The sequence below is a fragment of the Pteropus alecto genome, unplaced genomic scaffold, assembly GCF_000325575.1.
Source record: "Pteropus alecto unplaced genomic scaffold, ASM32557v1 scaffold60, whole genome shotgun sequence".
Lineage (NCBI taxonomy): Eukaryota > Metazoa > Chordata > Mammalia > Chiroptera > Pteropodidae > Pteropus > Pteropus alecto.
The window spans coordinates 3,574,407-3,587,608 of NW_006430726.1; the positions used below are offsets into that span (position 1 = coordinate 3,574,407).

The 13,202-nt window shown below is 55.8% G+C and overlaps 2 protein-coding genes across 2 annotated transcripts in view; both read right to left on the reverse strand.

Moving 5' to 3' along the window:
- Positions 1-1,759, reverse strand: part of RCCD1 (RCC1 domain containing 1) — a 5,842-nt gene extending 4,083 nt beyond the window's left edge. The window contains exons 1-2 of the mRNA XM_025050369.1: positions 1,445-1,759; positions 6-258 (exon numbers count right to left, since the gene is read on the reverse strand). Of these exons, the coding sequence (XP_024906137.1) occupies positions 6-167 (162 nt within the window). The 5' untranslated portion in view covers positions 168-258; positions 1,445-1,759. The remainder of the gene's footprint in view (positions 1-5; positions 259-1,444) is intronic.
- Positions 1,760-2,236: 477 nt separating this feature from the next.
- Positions 2,237-13,202, reverse strand: part of UNC45A (unc-45 myosin chaperone A) — a 13,096-nt gene continuing 2,130 nt past the window's right edge. The window contains exons 6-21 of the mRNA XM_025050378.1: positions 12,984-13,159; positions 11,136-11,228; positions 10,467-10,634; positions 9,022-9,190; positions 8,551-8,721; positions 7,677-7,848; positions 6,777-7,077; positions 5,866-5,960; positions 5,485-5,626; positions 5,034-5,174; positions 4,778-4,830; positions 4,455-4,701; positions 4,118-4,233; positions 3,259-3,376; positions 2,998-3,153; positions 2,237-2,852 (exon numbers count right to left, since the gene is read on the reverse strand). Coding sequence (XP_024906146.1) covers positions 2,595-2,852; positions 2,998-3,153; positions 3,259-3,376; positions 4,118-4,233; positions 4,455-4,701; positions 4,778-4,830; positions 5,034-5,174; positions 5,485-5,626; positions 5,866-5,960; positions 6,777-7,077; positions 7,677-7,848; positions 8,551-8,721; positions 9,022-9,190; positions 10,467-10,634; positions 11,136-11,228; positions 12,984-13,159 — 2,576 coding nt within the window. The 3' untranslated portion in view covers positions 2,237-2,594. The remainder of the gene's footprint in view (positions 2,853-2,997; positions 3,154-3,258; positions 3,377-4,117; positions 4,234-4,454; positions 4,702-4,777; positions 4,831-5,033; positions 5,175-5,484; positions 5,627-5,865; positions 5,961-6,776; positions 7,078-7,676; positions 7,849-8,550; positions 8,722-9,021; positions 9,191-10,466; positions 10,635-11,135; positions 11,229-12,983; positions 13,160-13,202) is intronic.

Here is a 13,202-nt window from a genome sequence, read left to right on the forward strand (position 1 = left end):
CAGGCGGTGTAGCTCCAGCTCGCGCTCACGCGGCAAATGTCGGCGTTCGGGTCCGGCGCGCACAGCGGCTCAGGGCTGTGGACCTGGCGCCCGTGGCCCGAACCCAGCGCCTGGCCGAAGCCGCAGAAACCGAAGCCGAACCAGGACCCGGGACGCTCCTCCGCCATGCCCTGGCAGCGCCCTCTGCTGGCCGCCACCCGACTGGGTGGGCGGCGATCCGAGCACACAGCCCCTGGCCGGCCACGGCAGCTGCCTTACCTGGAAGATGGGGAGAGTACCACCCTCCTAACCACAGAGCCAGATGATCTCCATTCCACAGCGTTCGCTGAGAGCCTTGACTAAAGTCCTAGAGATTTAGGATTCTGTCCTCCCTCTTGACTGAAGCAAGTTCAGCGCCCCACAGAGTGGGCACCAGGGATTTCTGTGGCCTCTCCCTCAGGCGTCGGACTAGGATCTGAGCCCCTTCAGCTCCACATTCCCAGTGTCAGGGACATATCCCATGAATCTTGGGAACTAGAATTGTCCCCATTTGACAGTAAGAGAAAGTAACCCTTACATAATCACACAGCTTAGAACCGAGGAGGGCAGAGGGCTAAACTCCAGGCCCACAACTCCACGTACAGTGCTCTTCCCACCAGTGGAGTTGTAAAGTGACAGGTAGATGGTACCCTGTACGGTGACACAACGGCTCCAGGGTTCACACGTTTGCTTCTGCAGCTACCAGGGCCTTGTGTCCTCAGCTGATTCATTTCAGCTCTGAGTCCAATTCAGTTTCTTCAGTTTTACAAAGGAGGGGGTAGGGGAAGGGGTGTTTATTCGGATCGTGTGGAATTGTTTGGAATAAAGGTTCAAGGGCTGGCTCATACATGATAAGCACACGGTCTTAGCTTACTAAGGCCAGTACTTAGTTACTAAAAATGACCATGGGTATTCAGGGACCTATTTGAACACAGTTTCAACTGGAGCCCATCTAGTCATTTACTGATTCCTTTCTAGGGGCCCATGAGAAAGGCTGTCTGCTCCCGAGGAGCTCACGCACCAATGGGGAGACAGACGCAGTCTAGTGGTTACAACAGCAACACCCCTTGCTCAGAACTGCATATTTGGCTACTGAATGTTTGGCTCGATCATAACTTCACAGGCATTTTCAAGACCCTGGGCCGACGCTCCTTGACTCAGGCCTCGGCTCCTAAACTCTTCCGTGTCCAATCCCAATACAAGGGGGGTAGGGGGGCCTCTGAACTTGATCTTGACCCTGTGCCCTCAGCCCCTCTGGCAGCTCCTTGCGATTGAGGATGGAAAGGCGGGGACTCATCAGAGCGGCCGCCCAGGACCCGACAGACGCCAAGGGCAATGGTTGGAAGGCTCGCGCCCTGGGCGAGGCGCCCGGAGCCAATTGTCGGCAAGGGCGGTGGCATCACCGATCGCGGGGGGCGGTGCTCACCTCGGTACCAGCGGTCTCCGCGGCAGCCCGTCCGGTCCAAGCTCCGTGGAGCTGGTCCCGAAGCCAGTGCTGGGCGGCTGCGGCCTCGGGTGCGAAATGGACGAAACCCCCGGTGGCCGTGGGTCTGCGGCAGAGATAAACCGGAGGGTCTCGCCCCCCGCAGGACCCGAGGGGCCGCGGAACCCTAATTTGAAGCCTTTGGGTGACACCCCTAAAAAGCCGAGATAAAGGGTCGGCGACCGGCGACCAGCGACCCCGCAACACCCCGCCTTGCCGTCTCACTTCCTCACACTCGCAGGACTGCAGCACGACCGGAAGCAGCTGCACGAGGCGCGCGCCTGGGCGGGCCTTCCTTCCCATTGGCTCGGGACCTGCCAGTTACCGTTGAGCCAATGAGCTTCCGCCGGGCTTAGCCCTCAAGGCGGAAGCAGGCAGGTGGGGAAGCCCGCCCAGGCTTTGACCCTGTCGCGACTACACCCCCAACCCGAAGCCGAGCACCACCTGAATGGAGGTCAAGGAGAACTCTCGACATAAAGACAAAAGTATCGAAAGCCAGCATCCAGGAATCTCTACCCTAAACTCGTTTAGTACTCCATCCCGCAGAGTCACTGATCAGGTCTCTAGCCTTAACCCTTGAGCCTCCATCAGGGTAAAGCACAACTCAGCAGGCCCATGGGGAATCCACAGGATTCCTTCGGTAGAGGTGACTCTGCTGTGACCATGACATGCTCAGCTCCTCCTCCAGAGACTGGCCCATAGCCAGCCCTCCAGGCCACTGACAGGGCACACACGTGAGTTCCACACACTTTTATTAGGGAGTCAGGGGCAGACCTGCTAGCAGGCTTGCGTGATGCTCACAGCTGTGTGTGTGTGAGGCTGCCTGGTGAGCCCTTCCGAAGCCAGACCCACAGGCTGAGTTAGGGTGCACCTTCCCCATTCCCAGCTGTCTACAGTAGTACAGGAAAAGCCCTTCTGCATGTGGCTGGAGGCAGTGCTGGCTGTGATAAACGTGGCCCGATTCAAGACAGAGGACATCAAAGGGCAGCTGGATGAAGAGGCCAGAGTGCTCCGCATCCCAGCCCCTACCAGCCAGAGCTGCACGTCCTTGTTCCCTGTGTTGCAAGAGGTAGTGTGTGCATGAGACAGGCCCTCACTGTCCATCCTGGTTGGGTTTGATGAGCCCATATTCCACTGCTTTTCCTAAGCAAGCCACGGCCGCCCTAGTGACAGGGCCTTCCTTGCCCCTCGCCAGCACAGACAGGATCTCCAGCACTTCGCTCTCCATCAGCGTGCTGGCGATCTCTCGTGAGGCCTCCACCATGTTCAACACCACCACAGCACCCCGGTGCTGTAGCTCCTGGTTGGAGCTCAGAAGCAGAGCCTGTAGGATCTCCAGCCAGTGTGTGGTCTGCAACGAACAGGGTAGTGTGACCACTGAGCAACAGGCTGAACCCTGGCACACTGGTCCCATCTAAGACTTGTCCCACGAATCTCCACCATGCCTGGGGGGTGCCTGGCTCTCCTCCCCTCCCCAATAGAGAAGAGGCACTGACCACTTGGGGGATACGGCCACACAGTGAGGGCCGCACGGAGGTGAGCATGGCCAGGCCCCCAGCGGCCGCCCGTCGCAGCAAGTCGTCATCCTCCCCGCTGTACAGCACCAGCAGCTTCAGGCGGTCGTTGCCTTCAGCTTCAAAGAGGTCCTGTACCTGTGGTCAGAGGAAGGAGTGGACCGAGTCATCTGGGGCAAAGCCCTCGCAGGGCACAGACACTTCTGCATGTCCGCCCGCATGACTGCCTAGATCAACCCTCACCTCCTTGCTCATGGCCAAGTTACACATGCACTCCGTGGCTGCCCGGCGGATCATCTCATGCTCCTCAAACATGTAGCCCTCGATCATGGGCACAGCCTTCTCCTTCACAATCTTCTGCCTGCAGAGCCGAGGGTGGAAGGGTCAATACCGTCAGAGCCTCTGCATCCACCGCCACCACCCCCATGTCCCCATACCAGGCCTAGGAGATGGCATGGGACCATGGAGAATGCTCTAAAGTAGGAGTTAGGAGACAAGAGTGGTGGTGCTGACGATGCTAACACCTACCACTTGAGCACTTACCCTGACCCAGCACTTAGACTGACTTCATCTGACCCACGGCCCCATGGTGAAGGTGCAGGTGTGACCGTCATGACTACTTTGCAGGAGAGGAAACCAAGGCTGAGTAGTGAGTAATGCAGCCAAGGTCACGATTAGTAATAACATCTCATACATACTGATTGGGCGCATCACTGGGAGCCAGGCACCACCGTACTAAGTGTTTTTACACGTATTTCTCATTTAACTCTCCTCACCACGACTTCCTGAGGTGGGTACTATAACCACCCCATTTCACCAAGGGAGAAACTGAGGCACCGAACAGTTAAGTAGCTCGCTTGAGGTTACACACCAGCAACCAGAGAAGCCAGGACTGGACCCCAGGCAGTCTAACTGCGCAGCCTACACTGTCACCGCCCAGAGCCTTGTCCTCACGGAACCGTCTCCTCCACAACACAGAGAAGTCACTGCGAGGCTCAAGCAGAGCAACGACCAAAAAGTGCTTCCCAAACTGAAAAGTGCTTTACTGGGGATGATCTAAACCCTGATCCACTACCCAGGCCCACATCCCAAGGAGCCTCACCGGAGCCTCTCGCTGATCCCTGCCAGGTTCGTCAGAGCCATGAGCGCCTCGAAGTTCTGCAGGCCTGAGCAGTTGAGGTGCAACAGGGAGACAAGGGGCCGGACCACCTCATAGATCTGCGATATGCACCCCACCTGTCAGGGCCACTCGCCCCAGCCCCCAGCAACCCCAGTGACCCTGCAGGTGGCCGTCAACCCCAAGAGGAGGCTGCGCTCCCAGGGCTCAGTAAAGCTGCCACTTCCTGTCAGTCCTGAGAAGGAGCCACAGCCCTGGGTCAGAGTCCCTCAGGGGCCAGTGAAGGGGTAGAGGAGAGGCCAGGGCTGGGGAAAACACGCACCCGCTCTCCAGGAAAGGTCATCTCTGGGTTGGAGGTGATGGTGAGCTTGGCGAGGGCCTGGGCTGCCTTTGTCTGCCCCACATCAGTGCCTTCCAGGGCCAGCGGGAGAAGAGCCTGTAGGGACAAGCCCTTCAGTGTCCAACAGGTGCCCAGGAAGATAAGGCCCAAGCTGTCAGGCCCCAACGCCCTGACTGTGCCGCCCTCACCTTTCTCCTCCCCTCTCCCCAGACTTGCCAACAGCCCTGCTCAGACTCTCGTCACCGCTCTGAGGTCTCCCGGTAAGCAACACGAACACTGCCTAGAGCACCATTTAAGGGCCAGACGTTGACTGTGCCAGCAGCTTCTTCACCCGAGCCCGCACAAAACTCAGTTTGTCCTAGGGAAGGAGGCGGTTTAACAGAGGGGACTCAGCTGACTACACAGGGGAAGGGGACCCTCCTAACAGCACAAATCGATAAGCATGAAAACAAAGGGAAAGGAACCCCTTTGAACGGAAGCCTCATCTGCAGTGTATGCCCGGGAGTCACCTGGCCCCGATGATGCAGACACATCCCCAAACCCTTCGAGCGGCCCCCTCACCTTGGGGTGCTGCTCGGGCACATGCTGCTTGGCATACTTGGCCAGCTCCACCATCTTGGGGTCAGGCTCCTCATAGTCGTAGCTGTTGGTGCAGTTCACCAGCCCTGAGGCCACCGCGAAGAGCACCGACCTTTCCTCAGACTGCCAAGAGCAGAGGGACTGCCAATCAGCCAGCCCAAGAGGCAAAGCAGGCCTGGGCCCCCAAATCTACCCTTGACCGGACCATTTGGATGAACCTGGGAACGTCTCCAGGCCCCAGCCTGCCCCAGACTTTGCGAGCTCACGCACTTGACCTCCCCAACTCCTCCAGAGAGGGTCTTCTCTGACACCGCTGGTGCTGGCCAGTATGCCCATGCCACACAGTGCTGCCACGTGGGCTACCAGACCTCCCTCCCTGGGGCCACGAAAGCCTAGACAGTGTCCCCGATGACTGCAGAACCCATAGAGCTACCCGGCTGAGCTGGAATAGAGCTTTGAGGGCAGCCTCGTCCTCTACAAACTCTTCTTTCACGTCGGCATCAAAGGTGAGGTAGGCTAGACCCTCCACTGCCCAGCGCCGAGTGCCTGCGTCAATCTGGTCATTGCACAGCCACCTGCAGACAGGCAGGGGAGTGGACGGCAGTCAGATGGGAGGCGAGGAGGGGCATACCAGGACCAAGGGGGAAACACCAGAGGCTTGAGCATCCCCTCGAGTTCACAAGGGAAGCAGTTGAAAAGGCAGGACCAGGAGGGGCTGCCTGGGGAAGAGCAGGGCAGTGAGCAGATCCCACTCCCTACCTCTTCTGAGGTCAGACTGACAGGCGGGGAGCCACAGCAACGCCAGATGACTCACTTGCGACACTGCTTGGCCAGTTTGAGAGTGGAGCCTTCAGCAAACTGCTTCATGCTAAAGTCAGTCCCTCCAGCCGAGCCAAGTTTACAGAGTCCCTGGAGGAAGAGGCGAGAAGCAGCTGTTGGCCTCTGGGGATGGATGCAGAGCTGAGCTCCTGCACACCTGACACAGGCTTCCTCCCTGGCACTCTGCCAGGCTCTCAGGAGGCCACACAACCCCCGCCAGGCTACCACCTAGAGCATTTTGCAGCAAAATGAGCTACTGGTGTGGCCATGTGACAAAGAACCTGGTTAACAGACTGACATGTTAGCCACTGTGCTGTCCTGGGTCCCAACTCCTCCAGATCAGTCCTGGAATTTGCTGTTCCTTTGTAGACCTCACGAAAAAAAAAAAAAACTCTTTACAGGTGTACCTAGGACGTGTGTTGGGAGAAGACCAGTGCCTCAGCCGAGGCCAAGACCCTTTATTATAGGACGGAGAAACTAAGTGCCCCAGGGAAAAGACCAGCTTTCCCAAGGTGCATGGCTGCAATAGGCTCATGAAAGCCAGACAGACCCCAAAACACCAGCTCCTGGGGCCACCTGCAGGTCCAGCCCTTCTGACCAGCATGGCCCAGCATGTCCTCCAAACTCCTTCATCACCTCCTCCTGGAGCTTCTCTCACTGCTTCCAGGGGGCAGCATATGCCGCCTGCACTGTCTAGTGTTCTCTCTGTATAAGGTTCATCTCTCTGACTTGAACCTTGAACTCTGTGGGAGGAGGAGCCAAGGCCCATGCCTCTGGCCTGGACAAGGGGCCCTGCACATCCCATATTTTCTCCTAGGATGTGGTGGGGCCACTGCCTGAGACATCGGCCAGCCTGGTACCCTGGCTCGGCAGCCTACTTGCTCAGCCCAGGGCTACCCATCTCACCACCAGTGCCCGGATGCGGATGCTGTCCTTCTCACTACGTTTGTAAAGGTCCTTCAGCAGCGAGACGCCGTTGGCAGTGATGAATGAGGCCCGCTTGGCCTTGCCAGCCGCGTGGATCAGGGCCTCTACAGCCACCAGCTGCTCTTCCTCCCGCTCAGAGGCACACAGAGCGATCACGGTCTCCATGACACCACTCAGCTCCAGGGCCCGGTTGCCGGCATCGCAAGGGCCCTGCAGGAGGCAGGACACCGTCTGGATGGCCCGTAGCTTCCCAGCCAGCCCTTGATCTTCAAACCAGCTCCTGAGGGGCACAGAGTGACAGCTGTCACATCAAGGCCAGCATAAAGAGACTCCCCTTCCCTTCCCTGCCCTCCCCTCCCCTCCACTGGACAGCATCTGCACTACTTGGGCAGGAACAGCAAGAAAGGCTGCCAACAGGAAGACAGGGTTTTGTCCCCGACAGGATGCTCTTCATCTAGGCTTCTGTTCGCGCCTTCCCCGATGACACTCCACCTCTCACGCACACCGCCCTGGTATCTCTTTTCCTGTACTTTTACAATATGAAATTGCCCTGCTTATTTCATCAGCCTTCCCCCAGCTGTAAGCTCCTTAAGGGCGGGACTGTCGCGCTGCACTACTGCGTTCACAAAGACGTAGTAAGTGCTCAGTAAACACAGCATGTGCTTGATGGCATCCGTGGCATTATAGAGAATGATGCGAGAAAGAAGGTCCCTGGGAGGTCGCTCTGGAACAAGAAGAGGGCCTTGGAAGCACTCTGGCCCCTTCCAGTCCCCTGCACGGCTGCTCCCCTCCTGGGAAGCCTTTCACGGCTCTCCCTCCCCAAGAAGCGAGGACTCCTGCTGGGACCCCTGGCGGTGGGAGACGGGCCGACCCGCTTACTTGATGTAGTTTTCACAGAGTCGGTGGAAATTCTCCCTCTCGGCATCACACTTCAGGTCATCGAAGAGCTTGCTGAGGAGGATGGAGGCACTCATGCGGCTGTTCGCTGTCACCGTGAGCGCCCCAGGAGGCTCCTGTACAGAGCCCCCCACCTCCAGAATCTTTCTCAGACCTAAAAAGATACCGATTTAGAAGCAGAACACTGGTTCCAACCCTGACAGGCAAAGGGGAGCAGTTTCTGGGGAACGCGGGAAAGCAGGTCAACGCTGGACCAGGTTGCAGGGCGCAGACAGCTGCAGCCTTGAGAGCGGGTTGGCTGACCCGCTGCCAACAGAGGCAGCTGTGGGGTCAGGGACCTCAGAAGTGAGGTCTGGCCAGTAGGGCTGAATGCTCCATGGCCTTGAGGTTCCTCAGGTGCTTAACTTAAGGGAAAATAACACGCACGCCTCGCAGGATTACTGAGGTAACAAAGGAAGGTAGGCACCCAATAGATGTGCTCATGCAGGGACTTTTGCCAAGCTTGCTTTATTTATCGTTTGAGGAAAAAAAGCAGTATGAATTCATATAGTAAACTTGAATATTTTTTTCCTGAGTACGGAAGCAAAACTCACTCACTGAAAAAGCTTTCAGATACAGAAAGCTGGCCCGGCCTCCTGTCACCCTGCTTGCAGGCCCGCTCGACGTGCACATGCGAGCGCATGCTCATGGCTAAGGGTCTAACTCTGAGTTCCCTAAGGGTCCAGCACAGGCCACAGGGTGCACCTCAGTGTAGGCACGTGGCTGGGTGCAACCACTGCTCGGGGTAAGCAGGCCCAGCCACCCAAGCAAAATCCTACAAAATGCTCGGTCTCTTTCTACAACAGGTATCACCTACCTTGGTCAATGACCCAGAGGGTGAGGCTGTTGTTGGGGTCCTTAAGAGACTTCCGGGGCACTGTTTTAATCAGAAGGGCCAAGGCGTTGTCTCGACCTTGGCCTGAGACCCCCACCTCGGTCAGTAGCTCCAAGAGGTTACTGATGAGGACCTTCAGTTCCCGGGCAGGATCTGGCAACAAGAAGATGTAAAGGGGTTCTGTGGTGGCCCGGCCCTGTCTGACCTCTGAACTTCCCCAAGAGGCCAGGGAGACACGGGGAGGGAGACCTGCATCCGGGCTCTGGGCTGGGCTCCAGCCTTCCCCACCCCGGCTGCTTAAGAATCTAGAGTAAAATACTGTCATATTCCACGCCATATTCCTGAAACCTCAGCACCTGCCAGGCTGGCTTCAAAAGGCCTGGCCTGGCTGGCTCAGCCCTTTCCGCTCCGTGACATCGACACTCAACAGAGCACCGAACTACTTCCACTCACCCACGATGATGGCGCCTTCTTTGCCTCGGAAGCCTTTCCTGACACCTTCCTTGAGGGCATCAAACATCACCTGCAGCAGGTGGCAGGCAGCCAGGGACACAGCCTGGTTTTCCACACCTAGGATGAAGACGACCCGCCGAGTTCCCAGCACACTCAGGGTCGCCACTGTCTGGGTGCGAGAGGGGGACAGAGCCTCCGGTTGGTGAAGGGTGGCCGCCACAGAGACCCCTGCCTGGGCTGTGAGTGTGGCCAGAAGACAAACAACATTTGGCAGAAGCAGCTCCAAGAGAAGACAGAGTAGCATGACCGAGGGTGTGACCGAGAGAATAACTAGAGTCTTCTGCTGGAAAGAAAATGTTACAGAAGAAGCCACCACTGCCTCCCCTCCCCTCGGCTCCCATCAGAAAATACCGTGGCCCCGAGAGCGGCCAATCCGGTTCATGTCTCCCCAAGAAGGAGACACCTAAGCCTGGACAGATCTGACGACCAGGCCAAAGACACCCAGTCCCTCTCCAGTGCCAACCCTGAGGCCCTGTCTACACCCTGGGGATGTAGAAATGCATGGAACAAACCGCAAGCCTCTCTGCCCCATTTCTAAGCTGGAAAGCCCGGCAGGTCCACGTGGCTCTGTCCCAGTTCACACAGGGAAGGGGAGGAAGGCTAAGGGAGGCAGACAGAATCCACGTGGGTCTGCCACTTAGTCCTAGGAGACCCAGAAATATAGCCTGAATTTGGCCTAAAGAGCTGTTACAGAATATTTCAGTTTCACCCCTGAGCTAGAAATTGTGGGCTTCTCTAAAAGCAACCAAGGGTCAAGTCCCTGTTCCCTGGGTCCCGCCAGCTCATGCAAGCACTCGGACATGGCTAACAAGGTGCTCAGTGAACACACCGGCCAGGGAAGGGCTGTTTTTGCTGAACTGTCTGCCGGGCACCCACAGTCTAGGCTGAGAGGCATTTCAGGGTCAAGCCCTTCATGTCTGATCTCTGTCTCAATGGTAACCCTGCGGTGGGCAGCACCACTGACCACATCAAGCACCGTGAGGCCCCCCTGCTGGAGAAATGCCCATAGGACTGTCAGGGAAGGACAGATGCCCTGTTCTCTGCAACAGAGTTTGCTTTCGCCGCATGGGAGGAGAGTGAAATCGGTGACCAGCCGTCTCCGTGACCAGCTGCCGTGAGCAGCTGCGGGAAAGCCTGGCTCGCACTCAGTGGCCCCTTTCCCCAAACCAAGTGCTCAGGTGTCAGTGGGTGGCTGTTTGTCGTAGCCCGTTTGTCCTTCCTACCCCGTTTGTCCCAAATCATGTTGGTCTTTTTTGAGCCATTTTAATTTCTCCTCTTATTACACATCTCTTTGTACTCTGCCTTACTCTGTTCTTTTTGGAGTAAGATGAGGGTGGGAGGGTGGGTGGATGGACCGACCGAGGCGGGAACTAGATCCCACCTACCCGTGACTGGTGCTCAGAGCAAATGCCAACTAGCGTGCGCAGAGCAGCCAGCATCAGGTCGGCCTCTCCCGTGTCAAGCAGGCGTTGCAAGAGCTGGACCCCATTGTTCCGAAAGATCTTCTCAGCTCCAGCATCCTCCCGGGCCAGCACCACCAGGTTCTGAGAAGCCTGTGTCAAAGCAGCACATGATAGCATGGGCACTGCACACAGCACAGGGCTGGGCAGGCAGGGGCCCTGAACTCTGGCCCGCACTGCTTCCCCTTAGCAGCTGAGTGACACTGGCCATAACTTTTACTTCTCTAAACTTTAGTGTCTTCCTTTGTAGGTAGAGAGAAGAGCCTACTCTCGGCTGATGATCAGAGTACGTGGGATCCTGAGTCCCTGGCAGAGCCTAAAGGGCAGGGACTGTGCCTCAGCACCTCTGCAAACCCAGCTCCCGGCACAGGGCCTGACCAACAGGTGCTCAGTGAACACTGGTTCCCTCTCTTTGGCTCATACTCAGGCCCCAGGCCCTCTGAGTTCCCGCCCAGGCTCTGTGAGCCCAGCCGCACGATCTGATGAGTGGCAAGCAGACCCGGCCCACAGGGGCTTCTGCGCACAGAGAGGGCACCATGGGTGGACAGCTCTACTGGGAATTCAGCTCTCACTTGCTCAGTCCAGGCCCCGTACCTTCTGCTTCTTCTCAGTGCCTTTCTCTTGTGGGTCTAATAGGATCTGAAACATCTGTTCCACTTTGGCGTCTGTGGAGGACATGTATCGCACCTATGACAAACCAACAAAAGTATGGAAGAAATCACCTCTGTTGACCAGAGACAACACATTCCCTCTTTGTTCTCGCCTCCTCCTCCGAGGACCTGGCTCTTATCCTTGGGAGGCACAGCCAGGATGTCTGTGCTTAGGGCTAGTGCCAAGCTACCTTGGGCAGGAATAGACTCGCCTGGTAGCTTTCTTGAACTTCCTGCGGCTATTTGCCTCTCCAAGTGACTTCCCGCTTGGGCAGCAGAGGTGGCACCCACACTGAAGGCAGTGCCCTTCAGAAGGGGAGGCATCCTGTTAGCCGCAAGGCAACGCATGCCCAGTCGTGCCATCTATGTTGGGGAAGCATGGATGCACCATCCATGGCACTGAACTCAGCATTTATACTTCCTGCAAGGGAGCCAGCAGGTCGTAAGGTAGTTGCCCACTCTGCTTTTAGGTCGAAAATTCTCCTTTTGATAGTTTTAAGAAATAACCCAAATGATCAAGATCATCTCGAGCCCTTTTCCTCCCCAGTTTCTGGGCATGGATGGTGGCATAAGCCTAGCACGTATGCTACACCCCGCTTCCCCTCTTGCATCCATAGCAAACACAACTAATCGATCACAGTACATTTTCCTGCTAGGCCCAGGTGACCTGCTTCCTAATCCTTCTCAACACAGGGCCCTAGGCAGACCCTGCTAGTCAAACAGAGCTGGCCCTGAGAGGAACACAATCTGCTTTCCCAGGTCTCGACCTTTCAATAAGGTGTTTGCCATCGTACTGCTTTCTTCCGCTGTGTCAGCATTTTAACACCAAATTATCTGGTTAACTCACACTCGGTTATAGTTCATGACAGTCTTTAGATTTTTATCTTAATTTTTAAATGCATGTGCCACACAAATAACGGCCTCTTTATTTAAAAAAATGAACAGATGAAGGAAAGTCTGCCTGGAAAAGCCCCCTCATCCCCTTCCTTTCCCGAGGGGCACACTGTGATGTTAATGTGTATCTTGTAAATGATTTTCCTTCATATTCACGTACCCAGGTATACTCACAGAAAAACTATGGCGCTATTTTGGGTGAGGACACAGAGGATTGTTTTAACATAAAGGACATCTCGCTATGTGTGTTATTGTATATTTTACTTTTTTTCATGTAACAAGTGTTAGCTTCCTATATCCACGCACGTGGCTATACCTATTCCAAGTAACTAACGTAAGAGTCTGCTGTACGGGCATCATCCAGTTTATCTAGTCATTCCCCTGTTGCTGAGCGTTTAGGCGAGTTCAAATTTTGGGGTTTTTTAAAATAACTTAATTTTTCAATTATAGTTGGCATATGGCATGTTCCAATTCTTCATTAAGACAAACAAGGCTGAAATAAACAGACACATGCTTGCTTGTGCACATAGGTAAGGGGAGACAACTAAACATGATACGCTCATTTAAAATTTTAAGAAATATGCTAAAATATTCTCCCACGGAGCTGTACAACTTACACCCCCACCAGCAGCCACGAGTGGGCCCATATCCCCCCAACCTCACCACTTAAGTGTCTGCCTCCCTCCTTCTAGCAAAGTGTACAAACTTTAAATGTTTGCCAGACCACTAAAAGAACAGCACCTTGATGTTATTTTAGTTCGTAAGGTTGAACATCATTCAATAAGCACATGTATTATCAGTACCTCTCTGCAGAACTGTGCTTACACCTTTGACCCAGATCCATTTACCAGTGTCTCTCTACCACCAGTCAACACCATACTCTCTGTCGCTCACATACCTTCTCCTGAATCTGCCCCCCGATGCTACGCAGGGCCTCCTGGAAAACTTTGTTCTTGGGCTCCAGGCTCACACATCTCTGCAGGTCAAGGACAGCCTGGTCGAGGCGGCCCAGCTTCTCCAGGGCTTGGCTCCGCCGGTAAAGTGCTTTGACATCCCCACCGTCCTTTTCAATGGCTGAGCACAAACGGGAGCTCTGTAAGCGCCCATGAGGCCACTG